General features: G+C 37.9%; 1 protein-coding gene across 2 annotated transcripts in view; it reads right to left on the minus strand.

Moving 5' to 3' along the window:
- Nucleotides 1–4098: 4098 nt before the first annotated feature.
- Nucleotides 4099–20944, minus strand: part of Lin7a (lin-7 homolog A (C. elegans)) — a 130699-nt gene continuing 113853 nt past the window's right edge. The window contains exons 5-6 of one of the 2 annotated variants that reach the window (XM_013020106.1): nt 11970–12188; nt 4099–4295 (exon numbers count right to left, since the gene is read on the minus strand). In XM_013020106.1, the coding sequence (XP_012875560.1) occupies nt 11970–12188 (219 nt within the window). In that variant the 3' untranslated portion in view covers nt 4099–4295. Of the gene's footprint in view, nt 4296–11836; nt 12189–20944 lie in introns of those variants that run through there. The other variant, XM_013020112.1, reaches the window with a different exon arrangement.

Raw genomic sequence — 20944 nt, forward strand, 5'->3', positions numbered from 1 at the left:
TTTCTGTAAGTTGCACAATGTTATTGTGTCTGTCTTGTTTCTCATTGTGTGTCTAGAACATGCATTAGGTACACAATGAGTATTTGCTAAATGCATAAACTCAAAGAAATTTGAGTAGGCATGAGATTTTCAGCTCCACTGCATTTGGGAATCAAATATAAAGAAGTAACTTTTTGAATGAGGAGAAGGTTTAGCAATGGTATTGTCAATGGCCCTAAAGCTTGAAGAGGATAGTAATAAGGCTAGATGATGTGACTTTTTGTTGTTGTTGTTGTGGTTGTGGGGCTTGAACCTTGGGCTGTCTCTCAGCTCTTCAACTCAAAGTGAGTGCTCTACCACTTGAGCCACAGTGCCACTTGGAGTTTTCTGAGTGGTTTATTGGAGATAAGAGTCTCACCGACTTTCCTTGCCTGGGCTGGCTTTGAACCTCGATTCTCAGATCTCAGCCTCCTGAGTAGCTAGGATTACAGGCCTGAGCCACCGGCACCTGGCAACATTTTACTCTTTTACCAAATTTAGAAATAGAGTTCTATATTTGGACAACCCATGCCAAATAGTTCCAGGAGCTCTCATTATGAACTAGAAATGCTGGATTTTATAAACAGTAATCCCAAACCTGTTCCTTGCCCTTAAATGCTTGAAACCTTTGAAGCAATTTGATTACAGATTCATATACGTGGCAGTCAATTCTGCTTCTAATTATGGCACTTAGAAATGGTAATGCCAACCAACGTGATATGTGCAAGTGAAATTAGCAAGGGATGGTCCATTTGTCTTTTCAGCTTTTCAACAATTCATTCAACTCAACAAATATTCACCAAGTGCTTGTATGGAGCCAGAGACAATGAACAAGGCTGTAGCCGTGGGCCTTGTTTAGTGGAGTTTGCAATCCTGGGGGGACGAGATGGCTAGGACTGTCTCGTGCTTTGTAAGGTCTTCCTCTCTATGGGTGTCCCTGAAACTTCTGGGTACTGATCTGTCTCCTTTCAGATGTCTGGTTTTATTTACAGCACACTAAAAGACGAAAAATTCAGGCATTATGTACACATCCACAAATATCTAAACTTGTTTTAAAGTAATGTAGACAAAATATTTCACATCTTCGGAGTCCTCAATGCACAGCTGTGTAAAATGAAATAAGTTCAGTTTGGTGTCGCCGTTGAAAATTGCATTTGTAAATTGGAGTAATCAAAATCTCTAGCCAGATTCTTCAGAGTCTCAAGTCCTTAAAAAGCCTCTGGATGCTAGCTAGATTTTGCATTTAGATCTTTGCATTGTCTTAAAAGATAGCGGTAGTTCACGTAACTAGAGAATTCCCCATTGATTACATGATTGAGGAGGCGCAATGTCTGTTATTCTTTCCAAAGTCAATTGTAATTTCAGCTCATTACCTCCCAGCAGATGGACTGTTTCAAATGGCAAGAGAATCAAGATGTAAATGCACCAAGGAAAAGGTTCCGGAATTCTCTAACTGTAATTCTCTAACTGAACTATGCCTTGTGTTTTCCTTGAATATCACAGCAGGAAAAAGATTTAGAAAAGCCTCTTCCACTCTCTGCCTGCGAGAGCAAGGGACAGAACTAAACTCGCCGAATCATTGATGAAAAGTCACAGTTTTCCCCTCACTTCTAATACTTAGTTTGCTCACTCTATTGAACATTGAGCTTCATGTAAGAGGAAGCTTAGAGAGCTAATGTCATCTTTAAGGAAGTAATACGATTTGGGACAAGTTGGTGGCTCTATTGTGATAGTTAATAATAAATAACATTTGTAGAAAATGTGATTCTGCTTCCTTCTGCTCTTGATTAAATAAAATTCAGTAATACTACAAGTGGCTTTTCTAGATCTGAGGGATGCCTATTTTTAAATCAAAATGTTAAAAGAAGGTTTACATTTCTATGAGCTAAATTTGACTGAAGAAATTGAGTGGTTTGTATATAAGAGCCACCATGACATGCAATCCGGGTTACCCCTCACTTCGACAAACAGTCCGGCAGACATTTATCACCACGTTACATATATAAATGAAACATGAAATACAAAGACTTCTAGGTAGATAGACTTGTATGAATGTGAAAATGTACGATAAATTTCAATATTAACTGTACAGTTAACAGCTAAAAGAAAACATTACCTTAAGCTCCAAATTCATACAATGTCTTGAAATATGTAGAAACTACCATTCTATCTTTACAAGAGTATACTGGGGATGAGAATCTTGTGGTGTTGCCTGAATAGCTTTAATATTTCTTTGTTAAATGATAACTAAAATATATGCTTTATTAATTTTTTCTTATAAAAATGAGAACTATCTTTCAAACTGAATAATATGCATATAGTCTACATTCATTCCTCTTTGTCATGCTAGTTTCTTTTATAAACTTATTTTACATGACATTCTGGGTCCTCCCCACCCCCTCCCCTTCCCCACTTCTCTCTAGTTTAAAAAAATGGTATGTTTTCGTGGATGGGAACCTGTTACCACAGTAGGGCGTGGTTGAAATACGTGGAAGCAAGCCCAGTTTCCTTGCTGTTGGTTGCCTGACATATGATGTACTCTGAAGAGCAGTAAGAACAAGAATACCACTCAACAGGGCAAAAGAAAACAAGTGACTAGTGTTAGAAGAGACACTCCAATGGAACATCATGGTTTTCCATTTTGGAAGTCTCTCTGAAATGCCAACTATTGGGATCTTGAGAAATCATTTTCTGCATTTGAGAAAAAAGAATCTTCAGTTAGTAGCCATTTTTAGTGATTTATCTAGATTAGATAAAATGGGTAATTATTCCTTTTCGTACACTTTAGGTACAGCGTTTTTATGCTTGAGGTGTTTCAGTGCCCAGATTATTGCTGTTTCAGATTCATTCCATAGTATGAAACCAGATTAGGCAGCTAGATTTACCATCAGTGAAAGAAACTGTGGTCTGTACAAGTGACACTAAAAGATTTTTCTAGAGATGGCACGTCTCCTTATCTATTTATTTATAGGACTGTGTGAAATTAAGCCTGTTTTCCTCTAGAGGAATTGCTATCCGTCATTCCCAAGGCTGATATCACTGGTTTGCATATGCCTAATTTTAAAAGGAATGATACTTAGACTGTGAAAAATATTACAGCCTATATTTTGGGAAGCTTTTCTAAACTCTGTGTATGATAGTACAAATACACGTGTGTATACCTATATACCTACATAAGTATATGCATGAGTTGAGTATATATACTATCTATGACTATATTATTCAAATATGTAAAGTTTTAAGTTCTAAAATGTCACATACACATCGATGACAGCATGTCAGTATATGCAGAATGAGCTTTGATTTCTCCATAATTTATCAACCAAAATTACAAAAAAGAAAACATTGAAAACAATGTTTTATACCATTATAGGAATTAGTTTACAAAACTAGGGCCATTGCTAGTTCTCCTACCAGAGTTATAAACACATGTCCTCTGATCATCTACATATTTTCTGAAATAAATATATTCTTTCAGAATTAAAGCCAACAGATACAAACAATACTTAAAGAGGACAGTACTAGGCTCCCTACCCTTGCTGCTAACTAACTAAAGGCGAAAACTACAAGTGTCTCAGTCTGCAAATGCATAATAAGTGTATGAAAACAAAAGCCATGAAACCAATTGCTTCAAGAAACAGAATAGAGTATAAACATAACACAAAAACTTGTCATTTAAAAAGGAATAAGGTGTGAATTTCCAAGTGAACTGGTATTCCCATTCAGACAACTCAGCAGTGTGCATGATGGAACAGGTCAGGGCGAGGGGTGATGGGTAAGTTTCCTTCCAATGGCAACAACCTTGAACTGATGCAGTTTGAATACCTGTAGCCTAATGAGGGGTTCGCTCATCTGTGGAAATGCTGGAGACTAAAGATTCACTTCATCCTGGCCCTGGTGATCTGTTCAACAAAGTCACAGACTTTATTCTTTTCATGCTGTTTCAGCCTGCAGACTGAATCTCCCCCTCCCCTGACCTCTCTATACACACACACACACACACACACACACACACACACACACACACAGAAATCCCACACTTCAGTGAATGGAAGGTCTATGTGTGTAAAGAGCATGTGAGCCAGGGGGATTCAAGCCCAGAGAAAGACAGTGTCAAGTGGCCTTGATAAAGAATTCATACACCATGTGTACACAGCTTTTTGGCAGGTGTAATTATCAGCGTCGTCTTTTCCTTTTACTAGGTGCTGGGGATTCTGAAGCACGGATTCAAAGGTGTGATTATCACATGTTTGATCAAGTAGCTTTTCCCCAAGGACCTGGGAAGGGGGGAAAGAGAGTGAAGCAGCATCAGTGATGAGTATTCATTGATCATTGACAATATGCTAAAAATATCAAAAGAGCATGTGCTCTATGAGCACCCCAAAGGTTCTTTGGGGCACTATCATTTATGACAGTCCTCCACACTGGAAAATAAAATTATGTATTAGAAAGGAAGTAATTATCAAAGGAGGCAGGAAAAGCCACAGTTATTCCCCAAAATGAAATAAAGAGCAACCACTTGGAAACATTTCAGATATAGATTTTTTTTCCCCCTTACCATTACCAGATGATTCTACTTTTCTTCCTGAAGGCAAGGTATAAGTAACATGTTTCAAGGCACAGAGTGTGAAGCTTTTGTTGAGACACAAGCGGGCTAAGCTGGCTTGACAGGCCAGAAGCACCAGTATCTCTTCTCTGAAGCAGAAGTTAAGCCTGTGACTGCCTACAAGTCAGCCCTACAGCACACAGAGCAGAGTACGCAGTGCTGAGGTGATCCCCCAGCCCTGACATCCTTCCCCTATTGGAGAGTCATTTCTGTCAGAGACAACAGTAGTTCTCAATCTCTGCATTTAAAATATAATTAGAAGTACTTTAAAGATGCGGATGAATGTCCACAGCCATATACAAAACAGACTGAATTAAAGTGTTTTTTTTTTTCTATTCTGCACCAATGCTCTCTGGCTGCCCTGCTTTTTACAGACATCAGAGAACCCCACAGACTGCAGCATGAACTGGGAACTACACCCGGGGCCACTGTGCTTCTCTTTGAGTCACCTGACACATTCATATTCAAACTCTTGTGCCATATTAACATTGTAACTGCTAACCCACTAATATTACGACTGACCCTGCTGTTACTAGCACTGACAAGTGGTCATTATTGCTGCACATTTTGAAGAGTCTTGTGTATTCCTTGTTTCTTATATCATCGCCATCAGAGATCCTTTTTCTACTGTGTCATAGATTGAATGGCTACCAAGAAACAGGATCTAGAGCCTGAATTTTTATTGGTTAAATTTTCCCAGTCACACATCCCCAGGGAATGGGACGGAGGACAGATGGGACATGCTGAAGGTACTGGAGCTCTTCTGCCATCCTGAGGGAAAGGCAGCCCTCAGGATTTGACGGCAGTTGGACAAGCACGAGGTATCTGAAGAACGAGTCTCTCATGTTCCTTCTGGGAGGAAACGTCTACCACCTGCCCTTGTTTCCTTTACCCTTATGTGTTATAATTCAAAATATTAACAATTCATTTCCTCTTTTTCAGCTAAGTGTGAATTTTGTTTATCAATTTGCCTTTTCAACTCTTTCTTTCTTTTAGACAATAGTGGGGTTTTGAACTCAGGGCCTAGAGCTTGCAAAGCAAGGACCCTGCCACTTGAGACGGGTGTTAGGTGTTTCTTTCTTTCTTTTTGTTTTCCTGAGAGGATATCCAATTCCTGGTATTAAGGACTTGTGAAGCTACTAGATTTTGTGTCAAAGGGAAGTTCCGTTAGAAGATGGAATGATGGTTGCTCATCTGCTGATTTTAAAATAGATTCTCTAGGATACCCAGTTGGACCCACTGTTATAAAAAAGTGAAAGAAGAAATCTGGAAGCAGTGCTTGAGGGAAAATTGTGGCATTATCTATGTTACAAAAGAAGAAAGATTTAAATTTAATCACCTAAATTTCTACCTGTATAACTAATTAAATCCAAGGTAAGCATAAGAAAAGCAGTACTAAGAATTAGTGAAATATAAACCAATGAAATATAAAGGGAAATTAATCCAGGCACTGGTGACACACTCCTGCAATCTTAGCTACTCAAGAGGCTGAGATGAGGGCTGTGGTTCAAAGCCAGCCATGACAGGAAAGTCCATGAGATATCCCATCTCCAATAAACTACAAAAAGCCAGAAGTGGAGCTGTGGGTCAAATGGTAGAGAGCTAGCCTTGAGCATAAAAGCTAAAGGACAGTGCCCAGGCCCAGAATTCAAGTCCAAGGACAGGCAAAACAACCAAACCAAAACTAAAACCAAAACAACAACCAAAAAAAAAAAAAGGAAAGAAAGATCAAAGAAATTAAAAACTTAAAAAAACCAAGCTGATCCTTTGTAAAGATCAATGAAATCAATAAACTTCTATTTTAGCCAGGATAACTAAGGAGAAAAAAAAAGTGAGAGTCTTTTAATTCCAAATATCAGAAATGGAATAGGGGCATCATTTAGATTCCCAGGACATTGAAATGACAATAACAGAACAGAACAGTATGAGGCCCTGTCCGGTGATACGAACCTGTAATTCCACCCATTGGGATGTGGATGCATGAGAATTCAGAGCTCTAGGGCAGCTTGGTCTACATAATGAGATCCTGTTTCCCCAAAAGTCCAAGCCAAAACCCCATTAACAGCCTAGAAATACTGTAAACAACTCTATGTCCAATACTTTAACAAGTGAGATGAAATGGACCAATTCTTTTTAAAGACATGGCCTGAGAAAACTCATACAAGAACAACTGTCCAATGTGAATAGTTCTAGCCTTCAATGTCCTTAAGGACCACTTATAATCTGGTTATTAGATACCTACACAATGAAACTACTTGTTTAAAATCTAGATCTAAGTTTATTAGTTCAATACAGGTTCTTTAATTTTAAGAATGGAGTGTGTTTGTGTGTGTGTGTGAAGGACACAGGATGACCCATTGCAACAATGCTACCAACAAATACAGGATGTTAGAAATGAACTTTACAACTTCGGGTGGGGGAGGAGTGAGGGAGGTGGGGGAGGGAAGGGATACTGGGAGACAACCAGGGAGGGGGTAACAGTGTTCAACAAGAAATGTACTCATTGCCTTACTCATGTAACTGTAACCTCTCTGTACAGCGTCTTTACATTTTTTAAAAAGAAAATAAAGCAAAATGAAGCTGGGCACAGGTGACTTATGCCTGTAATCCTAGCTAATCAGGAAGCTGAGATCTGAGGATCGTGGTTCAAGCCAGCCTGGGCAAGAAACTCCATAAGACTCTTATCTCTAATAAACCACTCAGAAAACCAGAAGTGGCACTGTGACTCAAGTGGTAGAGTGCTCACCTTGAGCTGAAGAGCTAAGGGACAGCACCTTGGCCCAGAGTTCAAGCCCCAAGACTGAGAAAATAGAAAGAAAGAAAGAAAGAAAGAAAGAAAGAAAGAAAGAAAGAAAGAAAGAAAGAAAGAAAGAAAGAAAGAAAGAAAGAAAGAAAGAAAGAAAAAAAGAAAGAAAGAAAGAAAGATTAAGCCAATTCAAGCAGAAGAATGCTGCTTTAGTCCAGACCCCAAACTCCAATAATCTCTCTCTCTTTCCCTCTATCCCACATAGACATATATTAACACACACATATAAAAACAGAAACTCATACAGCTATAACGATGCAGGTTTTCCAAGCATGCATATTTTGGAAGTGAGGGTGACTTGAATGCCTAAAAAAGATTCTCTGAAGCCTAAGTTTCTGGGTTTGAATCCAGGCCTTAATCACTTGCTAGCTGTTGGCTGTTACATACAATTTTAAAACTCTTCTATGTCTCTGTGTCCTATTTTAAAACAAGACTAACAATAGTAACTAGTCTTCCTGGGGCTATGGCCAAGATTAAGTAATGTAATATGTGTGAAACACTTACAAGAATGTATTGGCATACATAAGTAGTTTCATAAATGTTAGCAAGCAGTACAATTGTTTCTGATTCACTTTTCTGCTCCACAAACTAGAACTTCCTTGGGTTTCATTGAATTTGAGGTGTCTTTTAGCACATGGATCAACCAGTGACTGGGCAGGTAACTGAGGTAAGGATTCTCTGGGTCCAGTCATCAGCACCACCTATTAAAGTTATGATAATAGAAGGCAGGGAATGAGTCCAGCAGGGAACAAAGTAAAGTAAAGAAAGGTCTGCAGAGTTGGAGGAAACGGAGCCCAGGAGAACACAGACAGGGGCAGGCTGCTTTAGAAATCCCCAAACAGTGAGGCTGGCTTTGAAGGTAATGAGTTCTCTCTCCAGCAGTGGAAAGCAAGAACTGTAGTTTGCTTTTGATTTCCTTAGAATGTTGATATCTCAAGAAGCATTCTTCCTTCTTATTTTTATATTCCTTGGCAATCTTGTGAAATATGAATCTATCCTTGGAAGCCACATTTTTTAAAAATGTGGTATAACATGAGCAAACTATATTCAATTTTCTCTATTTATGTTTTTATCACGTAATTGTATAGTAATTGCCCAAGATTTACATTTTTTACATGTTAGGAGAAGCAGTTTGTTTTTTTCAATGTGCAAATTTAGAATCCAGAGAAAATGTCATCAATTTTTTATTTCAAGAAAATTTAGAATGGAAAGTAGGCATAGTAGACAAAATTCTTCATGTATTTACATGCATCCAACTTTATAAATATATACTTTTTCCTTTCTTTTTCTTTTCTTTTGGTGATGCTTCTTAAGCTGTGATTTAGCTCTTCATGCTTTTAGTTACTTTTCAGATAGGGTCTCATATTTTTCACTCTGGCTATCTCGAATTGATATTCTCCTCTATACTTCTTTTTCTTAGCTGGGAACATAGGTCTGAGCTGCTATTCCTGGCTTGTTCTTTGAGTTAGTCTTAGTAACATTTTTGCCCCCCCACCCCCAGTCATAAGCCTCCCATGTATCTAGGAGATCCTAAGTCAGTCTTCCTTTCTTTTTATGTTTATCCACCAATTGTAATGATCAGTTACTTCACTTTCAGATAATGATATTATTTTTGATTTGGAGAATATTATGATGAAATAATATTTCATCTGATAATCAGTGAGACAGCATCTGATAAGTAATTTTTATCTAGACTTTGCTTGACTGACTAAACTTAAAAAAAATCTGACTGGGTGTGATACATGACACCTATAATCTTGGCATACATGAAGCTAAGGTAGAAAAATTTTGAGTTCAAAGCTAGTCTTGGCTACTAAGAAAGCCCTTGATTGAAAATATATGCATGTGTATGTACGCGCGCGTGCGTGCACACACACACACACACACCAGTTAAAAAGAAAAATCAATGTTCTGTTCCAAGTGAAACGGGCCAAATACATTTCAAAGTTTTCCTTGTAAACAACTGTAGTTTGAGCTAGTAAGTGTAACAAATTCTACTTGAGCCTTAAAAATTGAATTAATTAAAAATGAAGGAAGAACTAATGAAGGTCTGTTTGATTGAATTCACCATAAAATCCATGGGTGACTTGACACGCTTGTGTCATATTTGTACTTGAAATAACCACTACATTTTCATCCCAAGGGACCATGACTTTGGGCATTGCAAGGGGCCATTTTGACAAAAGTAAATACAAATTTTATGTTCATATTAGTAGAATTCTCTCCCATCCCTTGCAAAAGACAAAATGCAAAACAAAATACAGTGTGCCTCATGCTGACGTTTCAGAAACAATAGAAATGCAGTCAGAGGTGCATTCATGCAGTCAGATGGAATAAAGAAATGGAGTTGAGCACATGACCCTGCATATAGTGAAGACCAGGCTGGCTATTTCTGAATATTACTCAATAAACAAACTATTGAAAGTTTTTGGTAGGATCCCAGAAGTCTGAATGGAAACAGATATGTCAAAGCATCTTTTAAACAATTTTACCCGGGGCCAATATTGCATATCCTTTAGGAAAATTGATGTAAGACTGTACTGCCTAGGATGGAAAAAGCAATAGCATTAGGAGCTAGCATGTTGGTGATGTTCAATTTAAGAGTAGTGGATTATCATGGCTACCAAAAAAGAATCTTTAAAAGGATTCTAAAAGTCTAAATGGGAAACAGAGGAGAAGGCTCTGGGCAAAATGTCTTGTCAACTTCTGTTTATTACATTTCATCTCTGCCATGTTCTAGCCCAAGCTACCCTTTCCCTTGGTCTACACAACCACATATTAACCTTCAGATTAGTTCTCCAACAACCATAGGCCAATCTCTTCCATAGAAGATAGAATAATCTTTATGGTATACATATCAAACCATGCCATTCCTTTGCTTAAACCTTCAGTGGCTTGCACTGTAGTAACATCTAATTTCCTTTATGGCTGCACAAAGCTCTAGGTAACCTGGCCCTTATCTTGCTTATTGGACTACTGCCCTTCCTTCCTTACTCCTCCCTCCCCATCTGGGGTTGCTCTTTTATCCTCCAACATCACATCACTTTGGTACTACTGTACCAGCTACTTCCTTTTTCCCTTGCTTCCTGTGTCTTCTATTTGTCCTTTAGTTCCTTTGAGATTTTTCCAGACAACTCAGTCTAAAGACTCACCACTCAGCCAGGCTCTACTCAAACATGCCTCAGTTAATCTAGTGAAGTGCTGATCATAATAGAATAGTTTTTATCTACTTATTTATTCATGGTCTCCCCTAAGTAGAAAGTAATCACTAAGGAGAGCAAAAACTTAATCTGAAGCTCACAGAATAGTACCTGTTCTGTTGCAAATAAATCTCTATTGTTGAACAAATACACTTTGGGAAATGGAATGTATTTTAGATTAAGACAAAACATATCCTACATATACAATAAAACCATAAGGCTACAAAAGAGGCTATAAGAGATTATGAGATTTCTAAAAGTATCAAAGAGAAAATCCCATTCAGCTTCTTCTGCATATCAAAACAAATGGAGAGCTGCAGATTATTTCCAAGTATTTCAGATTGCACAATGAGTAAACAGGATGGTTTCAAACCATTATTTTTTATTATGATCTCTTTAAGAATATTTGAACTGCCTTTCAAACACACATTTGTAGACACCACAGTGTAATGCTACCTAATGACTTAATCCATCTTGCCTAAAGACTAGCAAGGGAAATTTAGATAACTTCAGATCAACCGATACTGGTGATGAAATGCCTGGCAGAGAAGGAAGAAGAAAAGGAATCCCATGCTACTTTGCAAGTGCCACTTCCAGTGGGGAATCCACTGAAGTTTGTGCAGTTCAGTGTCCATCCAGAAAAGCTAGGTGTTTTTGACATTTGCCTTGCAATGTTTTTCAGGGATGAGGGAGCATACGTGATGTATGTCTATCATATGTAAACATTTCTGATATTGTGACCCTGATTATTCATGTACTTCTATTTCTTAAAAAAGCACAGGGAAAAAAAAATCTTGAATTAGCATTCTTGGTCATCCAATGGAATTTAGGAGATTCAGATGTGTTTTGAAAAATCACTCATGTAACCTCAAAAATCTCTCAGATTATAGGTACTATAGGGTTGCTATTTCATCCTAAGAAGTAGGCCCATTTTCCAATAAGTTGTAGCTCAAGATTCTAAAGGGGGTCTTTCTAAGGCCAGCATTATGAGCAAGGGAATGAATGGGGACTGGAATCCACTGGGCCTTTTCTTGAAGAGATCTGGGTGAGCACAGAGGCTGCATTTTCTTAATTTGTACAGAGGCATCCTAGAGTCTGGATTTCTCTATTCCAAAGTATATTATTTTCCAACAAATGTCTTATGTTTGAATGACAAAAAAGTAACTATTCCATTTACATTTCTTGAGAGCAATGGCTTCTGTTTGGTTGCTTTCATTTGGCCTCTCAGGAGTAGTGATACTGTTTCAGTGGTCCAAGAAACTGCATCTAGAGAAGAAGAACAATCTTGCATCTATACCAGCGGGATCCTTTATACAGAACAAGTCCCTCCCCTCCTCACCTATGACATGTGGTTTTGCTGTGTTTGTTGCTGCTGCTGTTGCTGTTGCTGCTGAATGAGCAATTGCTGTTGCTGCCGACGACGAGCTGTCCGGAGCTTTTCAAAGCGAGCCTCCATTTCCTCTAGGACTTTTGGGGTGTATCTCACCACCAGCTTGACGCTGTCCTTAGCAGCTTTGAGTAGTTCCACTGCTTTCTCATGGTGTTCCCCTTCCACGCTCTGAAAAGACAAGGTCCTTTCCTTTAGGGAAGAGCTTAAAAGTTTATCCCTGACGAGCTAAACTGTGATCAGTATCCTGTTAAAAAACCCAAAATTTGAATGTGGCCAATGGAATATAGCCATCTTTGTTGTTACTTAGTGTGTTGGTAGCTGAACCATACATAACCCAGTAAGGCTACATGAGGATAGCGTACAAGGTGGAATGAGAAATAAGGAAGAGCTGAATGATTTAGAAAGTTACTGCAGTAGCCAAAATAATTAAAGCAAGTTATAAAAAGAGTCTTTTACTATCAGATATTAAAACTCATGAGACAGGCTGGGAAGGTGGCTCAGTGGTAGAGTGCTTGCCTTGCATGCATGAGGCCCTGGGTTCACACCACATATGCAGGAAAAGCTGTAAGTGGCACTGTGGCTCAAGTGGTAGAGCACTAGCCTTGAGCTGAAGAGCTGAGGGACAGCGCCCAGGCCCAGAGTTCAGGCCCCACAACCGAAAACAAAACAAAACAAAACAAAGAACAAACAAAAGCACAACTCATGAGACTGTAAATAATTAAAGTCACTGTTATTAGTATAACCCAAGATAAGGATTCAAATGTTTTTTCTTTCTTGCAATTGTTTCTAACATATTTATGATTTCTTTGTTGCTCTGTATATCCCTCCCCCACTGCATAAACCCTGCTCTCACTGTATTTGATGTTGGTTTAATTTGTAGAGGGGAAGGGAAAAAAACAAATTGTTTAAATAGGGGTACAGGTGGACCCATTGCAACAATGTGATGTACAAGACATTATGTCAAAAAACGAACTTTACAACTTTGGTGGGGTGGGAAAGGGCGGGAGGGAATGAGGGGAGATGGGAAGGGATGGGAAGAGGAAACAAAGGAAGAGGCAACAATGCTTAATAAGAAATGTACTCATTACCTTGCCCATGTAGTTGTAACTCCTCTGTAAGGTATTTTCACAATATAAATAAATAAATAAGTAAATAAGTAAAAAGTTAAAAAAAAAAGAAAAAAAGCCATATGTAGCACAGTGCACAAGGAGATCCATTGTATTAAAAAGATTATCATATAGTAACTGTAACATTTAGGCCAAAGGAGTAGTTTGTTAAATAATGGTGCTGGAACTAATATCAACTATAATAATAAAAAAGGAATAGTTATCTCAATTCTAAATAAAATGCATTGATAAAAATTTAATACCTAAAGCAGAAAACTGCTAAAAAAATCATCATCATCTTGAAATGAAAAGAAAACTTAAATAAAATACCAAGAAGAGGGAATCACAAAATTAGATTTACAAATTTTAAAGTTTCTAAATCTCAAACATTATAAAAGGTCTAACAAGAACAAAAGACTAGAAAAAACAAACTTGCAATGTACTTGTCAATGTATATGTTTTTTAAAATAGGAAAAGCTCATTAATGAATACTGAAGCAAAATGACATTGTGGACAAGTTTAAAAACACAAATAAAACACAAAATACAGAAAATACACAATACAATATAAACCCATAAGAAGACAGATGTTCAATTTTCCTATGATCAAAGAAATATCAATCAACACGAAATACCCCATTTTGTGCTAAAACAGTAACTATATATTTTTATTTATGGTCGATAGACAGGGATGCACAGCCATGTGACCCATCTGGTTGCTAATCATGTAATTAAACTGGCACTGTTTTTCTAGAAAACACTCTTGTGCATTGAGTAAGCCCTTTATAATGCATACTTTCAATAAGGATAAATTTAATAAGAACAGCATTGGATAGGCATATCAGAGAAATAGGATAAGGGAGGTGAGGCAGGCAGTTGGACAGGGAACAACTGAACAGATGGAGCAGAAGAACAGGTCCGGAATCACATCTGGGTACGCTCTGCCAAACTCTCAGCTTCACAAACAACCCTGTTCTGCTGGTTGACCTACTTCTTGGTACACTGGCTAATGGTCCCCAGCGGGAACTTCCCAAATCTAAAGGTTATCTGGAGGACTCATCTATACATGATCATAGTTCACTTTAACGCACATATTCCATCCTTCCTCAAGTCACCATCCATATTGATTCTGAGAGTGCCGGATCAGGTAAGCCCTCTTCTCATTTTCTGGCTCCTGAAAGGTCCTCAAATGCTTGAAGGAAACTCCACAATTTTGTACATAGAATCAATGCATTGAACTTCCTACTGCCTAGCCCACGACAGTGCCATGGAGCTGAGAGCCTAGGGAAGAAGCTTCTTGGTCGGGTTGCCTGTACTCATCTTACCCTGAGATATACCACATTTGCTTCAATAGACTTGTTTGTTAAAACTCCAAGAGAGCCTGTACCCCAGTATCAGAGACATACATAGTGATATATATGCACATACATACCGGAGAAGTAAGTTAAGGATAACAGAAAGCACAATAAATGAGTCATCAGTTCTTGGTTTGGGAGTGTTTAAATAGTTTTTGTGTTGTTTTGTTCTGTTGCTGGTCCTGAGGCTTGAACGCATGGCCTGAGTGCTGTCCCTGAACCTCTTTGTGCTCAAGGCTAGTGTTCTACCATTTGAGCCACAGTGCCATGTCTACGTTTTTCTGAGTAGTTCATTGGAGATAAGAGTCTCATGGACTTTCCTGCCTGATTCTCAGAACTGTCTCCTGAGTAGCTAGGATTACAGGTATGAGCCTCTGGCCCCCCAATTTAAAATAGTTGTTGAACATTCCAAGATAGACAATAGTTGGGTAAACTGTGTTTACCCGAAATAAACACAAAGGTACTTCATCTCCAACCCTTGAAAGATTTTTTGGATTGGAATGAGGGAGAAGCAAAGCAGAAGGAAATTATAATCAGGTCATCTAAAAGTGGCAGTGGGTGATAGATGACCAGAGAGGCCACTTGCAAATGGATGCAATTATATTTACATACCTCATGCAGAAGAGGTAGGTACTCTAGGTAGACCTTGAACTGAGCTACTTGAGATCCATAATTACTACTGATAGGCAGACTAGGAAATTTAGTGGACTGTGTACATGTGTATCATTTAAACAAAGGGTGGGTGTGAGTGGAGGAAAAAAGAGCAATGTGGTTGTCATGGCTAACTTACAAGAGCACTGTTTGTCATTTAGTTACTGAGCAAATATTAAGGGTTTAAGAAATGGCCATATTGAGCCCCAGAGGCAACTTACATAACCACTTCTCTGGTTTTAAATAGAAAGCAGAGGTTATAAATATCATGTTCGGTAGAAGAAATTTTTAGCTGTGGTTGGAGCCTATGAAAATAGGCTCCTTGTTCACTGATGGAATTCATTTTTTTTAATTATTCACTCAATCATTGACATAGCCACTTGATAGACTTTCATTAAGCATTTATGCTACTGGTTATATTCTACTACATTCTTTGGAAGAACATGAAATACAGAGGGAAACCTCTGACAATATTATGCAGCCTGAGACTTGTTTTTAGTGTGCTTATCATTTCCTTGTGGTTTGAACAAGGTGATTTGTTACTGTAGGGAACATTCCTTTTCAAGGAAAGCTTGGTGACTTGGTTGTCTACATCCTTCTCTAATTTCTGTTGTTATTTTTCATTTTTTCTAGGTCAGTTGATTAGTCTCCAGTCCTTGTTTTGTTTCTTGGCTTTTGTGTAGTAGGGTTGGAGATTCTAGGCCAGATGCTGACAGTGTCATTATCTTCTTTCAGGTACTCTTTTATTTGGGCTGCTAGGGGAGGCGAGGGCACAAAGGCTGGGACCTTCAAGCTCCCAGGGAAGAGTTAAACAGAGAAATACGGATGACATGTCCCTTGCTCAGCCCTGGAGAGCTATTAAGGGCATCTTCAAATCCCCCCAGCTCCCAGGTCTGCTCCCTTCCACACTAATTTATAAAGTGCAGACTCCTTGTACTCCAAACTAGGATTTTTGCCTAATGCTTTAACTGGTTCATATGAAGACTGGTTTCTCTCCTTGGGCTTACTAGAGACAATGGGTCTCTTGGTTTGATTCTTTCTGTGATAACCATTTTGTTAGAATTGGACTGTATCCAATTTCATTTCTATGGTTGAAAATACTTCATTAAAATAATTCCGATTAATGGAAATTAGGAGGGGAATTTTAGAGAAACTTGAAGGACTATATGCATGCTTGTAGAATTTATCCCAGATGCTCTGTAACTATTTTGTGTTTCTACAAAACAATCTTGCTTTATGGATTGCTCTGGATCTTCCACTGGCTTTGTCTATTTTATGCCTTGGGAGTGTGATGAGCCATATGCTCATCTTCTTAACCTATCATTTATTTATTTCTAGAGCACTTTCATTCTTTCAGAACATTTTAAATAAGAATGAAGTTGTTTTTATTTTTTTCCTCCAGCTTTCTTTCCTTTTATGGTAAGAACAAGAAAACGGATCACTTTCCCAGAGAAGCCTTGGAGAATTAATAAAATGAGGCCAATAGATCTGCTCCATAGGGAGTATGGACACTTTTTTACCATGGAATTCATTTTTTGTTTAACATGCCCAGTCAAGAAGTGGAGACCTTTCCCTCACAACCACATCTTTTATCTTCGTCTTCTACTCAGACAATCTGTGTTGCTTTCTTAAGTCCCCTCAGGTGATTCAGGGAAAGTCAGGGCATTTTTCAGGTAAAGTAATCTTATTTTGTTCTTCCTAATTTCTCTTTTTAATCCACCAGAATGCCCTTTTCCTTGTGATCACATGCCTAGTTGCTCATTGCCAGCAAGTATTTATCTTTTTCTTTCAATTAATTTGCCTTCTTGTTCCTATACAGGTGATGTACATAGGGATCACAATTACATGAGTCACATAATGAGTACATTTCCTTTCATACAGTGCCTTCTGTTCCCTCACGCTCTCCCAGTTCCTCCCAGGAATTCTTAAGCTCTGTAGTTTAGTATCTATTCTCACTTTTGATTTCATCTGCTTCTTACTCTGATTGAAAAATGTACTTTGTATTTGTCAAACTGTTTAAAATCTACTTGGAAATATGATAGGATTATTTATAAATAGTTACTCCACTCTTAAAATCAAAGCTGTAATATAAAGGCTCCTGATTTAGGAACGTCCTTTAAAGCAATGAGCTAGAGCTCCTACTAACCACTGAAAACTTGCAATATCGTTTTCCAAATAGGATGAGAATGTGGTTCTTCCATGAATTGAGGAGACCTAGAAATTCTTTGAATTTTAAAGTGAAATACCCACATGACTTAAGCCTGAAATTCTATGCTGTTTCACTTTCTTGCTTTGACCGTTTTGTTTTACTTATTACAACTTGAGAGCATGAACTAAAATTGTTAGCATGAACTTAACACAAGATACACACACACACACACACACAATCCACACACACACACACACACACACACACACACACACACCCAGGAAGGAAACATACTCAGGAAGAATTTTGACTATAGGATGGTCCTAAAAGAGAGGGGGCAAAAATCTCTAAAGAGAATTGTACCTGCATAACAGTTCTGCCTATGCTGGATAGGAGAATTCTCTGAGATGAGTAGAAAAGCACTATTAACAATGGTATTCTATCTTGAAAATATTTATATCAATCTTCTGTTAAGCCTTTAAAAATGTCCATAAATATCAGCATGGGATAGAGAGTTCAATGTTATGAATATTTTCAAAATTTATAAATACATGCTAGTGAGATCTGAAGCTTATGTAAAGCCATGAGAACTGGATATCATCTAATGTTTATTCAGGATTTTTTTTTCATTCAGGAAGCTGGAGAAGAAAATAGCTCAGTAAATAACCAGATGCATATTTGTTTTTGCCAGTAGTCATATGCAGTAGTAAGTACTTGAAAGTTTTAATTTGGTAGAAATTTAGCAAAGCGGTGCCTGGTAAACCAATCAACCTTTAGGCAAAATTACTTTCTGATCTTTCAGTGGTTTTTCTATTTCCACACACTGTGAAAAAAAAAGTCCACTGTTTTGGGTAGGTTTCATTTCCTAGTTGGTTGAGAGTCTTGTCTAAGAAAAGAGAGCTTGTGTACACAAATTTACTCATGCGTCACCCTTAATAGTTGCATTTTTGACCTTGGTTAGGTCTCAGATTGAAAAGATGCCTGTCCTAGGAAAGAATCTTGCTATATGTGGGTCATCAGTTTCCAAATGACCCATACTCAGGTTTTATGCAGGTTTTTCTCTGTGGGGATTAGGTATTCATCATCCTGGCTGAGTTAGCTACTAGGTAAATTGCTGAAACACTTGGTTGACACTCAAGGATGGCATCTTGATAATTCTAGGCCAGCAGTGAGGCCTGTAAGGCCATATGAGCCTTGCTAAATCATTTGGTACCTGACAGAAGATACCTGTATGGTATTCTTGTGGGCGGCGTTGGCTCATCTTCCTGTATTAGTAATTTTTTTATGGACAATGAATGATACTATAGCTATCCAAATGATCCTTGGCAGAAAGAAGCATCCCAAAATAGGCAGACATAGAGACAGATTTATACATAGATTCTAGAGTGACATCAGTCTTTCCTTTGGATTAAAGGCAAGATAATGTTTTCATGGAGTGAAGGCAGTCAATAGTATAGGGATATAATGTTTCAGTATAGTCTAGTAGCTTAGAAACTCAGATCATTACACCTGAAAAGCCCTTAGAAATAATTTCATTTATCTCCTTGTTCCTTAATACATATGGAAAGAGACCAAGAGTATCCAGGACCTAGGCCATTGTATGAATCTTTCAGGACCTATTATTATTGATGATTATTGTCTTTTGCAACAACCCCACACTACATTTCTAGGCTGATTTTTAATTGTTCCCAGAAATGGAACACATAGCAGGGTCAGATTCCGTGTGATGTGAAAGGGAGGAACTAATGGCAGGGAGGATTTCTATCAATTCCTAGCTAAAGGCGATGGGCTGATTGGTTAGCTAGAGAAGAAGCAGACCCTGAAGTGCACACTGTGAGTGGGCTATCATTCTCAGAGCATTGTAGTAAAAAAAGAGTCCCACTGTATTCCCACAAGGGGAATAGTAATTGGCAATGGCTTATTTTGCTTCGTTTTGCTTTCAGGTTGCAGAAATGCATTAAAAGTGATAAAATGTTTAATCTTGTAGCCCATGAACATCCATCTAGCTGCATTTCCGAGAGTAAGTCACAAGCTTGCGGCTGTCACAAAATCCCTCAAAATCTGTCAGGAGAACAGAAGGTCTACCTGCACTTATCCAAACATGAGTTCTTAATCCTGAAATTAAGGGAGAGCATGGAATGAGACATTTTTCAGACAAGCTATTACCATAATCTAAATCCTCAAACACTTTCTAAGGAATGATAAAAGGCTGTTCCTTTCAAGGATATAAGATGAGATTTGTTTCAGCCGGATATCTTACTTTGCTCATATGATAGTTTTATTTTTTTCATCTTGGAATTATATTATTTTATCTGATTGTTTATGTTTGTATGTACAAATACATGTAGACATGTGTGTACATGTATGCTATAATATTTTTTCTGCATTTAGTTTGCATGTTAGATAGACAAAGTTAGTATCACATATATGACTCCTTTTTCTTGGAGATTTTTTTAGGCCAGTAGTTTTATATCTCATTGTACACAGTTATCTCAATGTCCATACATTGTGCTAATGTCATACCACTGTAATCTCAAAACTCTTAGGGATGGTAGGCAGGAATATTACAAGTTCTAGGCCAGTAGGGGACTATAGAGAGAGTTCATAATTGATATACATTTCAGCCAGTTTGAGCTACATAGTGAGAATACAAACACATACATACCAAAAATTAAAAAAAACAAAAGCAAACCAAACCAAACTAGAAAGCTGAACTTTCAAACATTAAAAATAAAAGGACTGATGAACTGTTGAACATTTAAACCTCTGGTATTCCTAGACTTGCCATGAAAACATTGCAGCATTATTTCCTATGGATTTCCTTGCTGTGTCTCAAACTGATCAGCCAGCCAGCAATGAGTCAGAGCTATGCTAGGTGTAAGTGGGCATGTCCACCTTTTTCCAGTCTTTGACCAGACTAAACACTGAACAGCTCCTCAAGGGTTACTGCCTTCTACAGTTCCTGCAGAAGGAAATAAGTGGTCAGGTGAAGGAAACCTATTATTTTTGCCTTGATGTAGCTCCATATTTAGAACAGGGGGTCACTAACAAGATAAAGAAGTTATGTTGGTTGGTATCCAATTCAGAATAAAGTATCTTGGATAAACAACAGGATACATTCAGAAAAGAATTCTATGATTCTTTCACTTGGTTCTTTTCTCAAAAACTTTCCTGTTCTAAATGTATTATCTCTTGCTTAAGTGGTAAGTTTGTAAAAAAAAAAAAAGTGTCACATTTATCCTTGGAAACAATATGCTAATGTTCTCACAGAGTTCCTGCCTAAATGATAGTATCTGTCTCATCACACAGTAACTTACTGGTGCCCAGTCTCTCTGCGGCTGATAGGGCAGGGTATGCCTTATCTACCCAGCTCCATGCCAGCATCTATTACACATGCATAAAACATCTATGTATACTATACATACATCTATGGGATTCTTGTTATTATTATTGTTGTTGTTGTTGGTGGTGGTGGTGGTGTGTGTATATTGTCTATTAAGCAAAGAACAGTTTTCCCGAGTGTGAATTTAAGTTCTTTCACTTAGTTTGTGAGCTCAGACAAGCTACTTAATGTCTTCAAGCCTAAATTTCCTCATCTATAAAGAGTATCTTCTATGTAAAATCATTGTATTAACTTGAACACACAGAAAGCATTTGCAGGAGT

This window comes from Dipodomys ordii, unplaced genomic scaffold (assembly GCF_000151885.1).
Source record: "Dipodomys ordii isolate 6190 unplaced genomic scaffold, Dord_2.0 Scaffold3, whole genome shotgun sequence".
Classification (NCBI taxonomy): Eukaryota; Metazoa; Chordata; class Mammalia; order Rodentia; family Heteromyidae; genus Dipodomys; species Dipodomys ordii.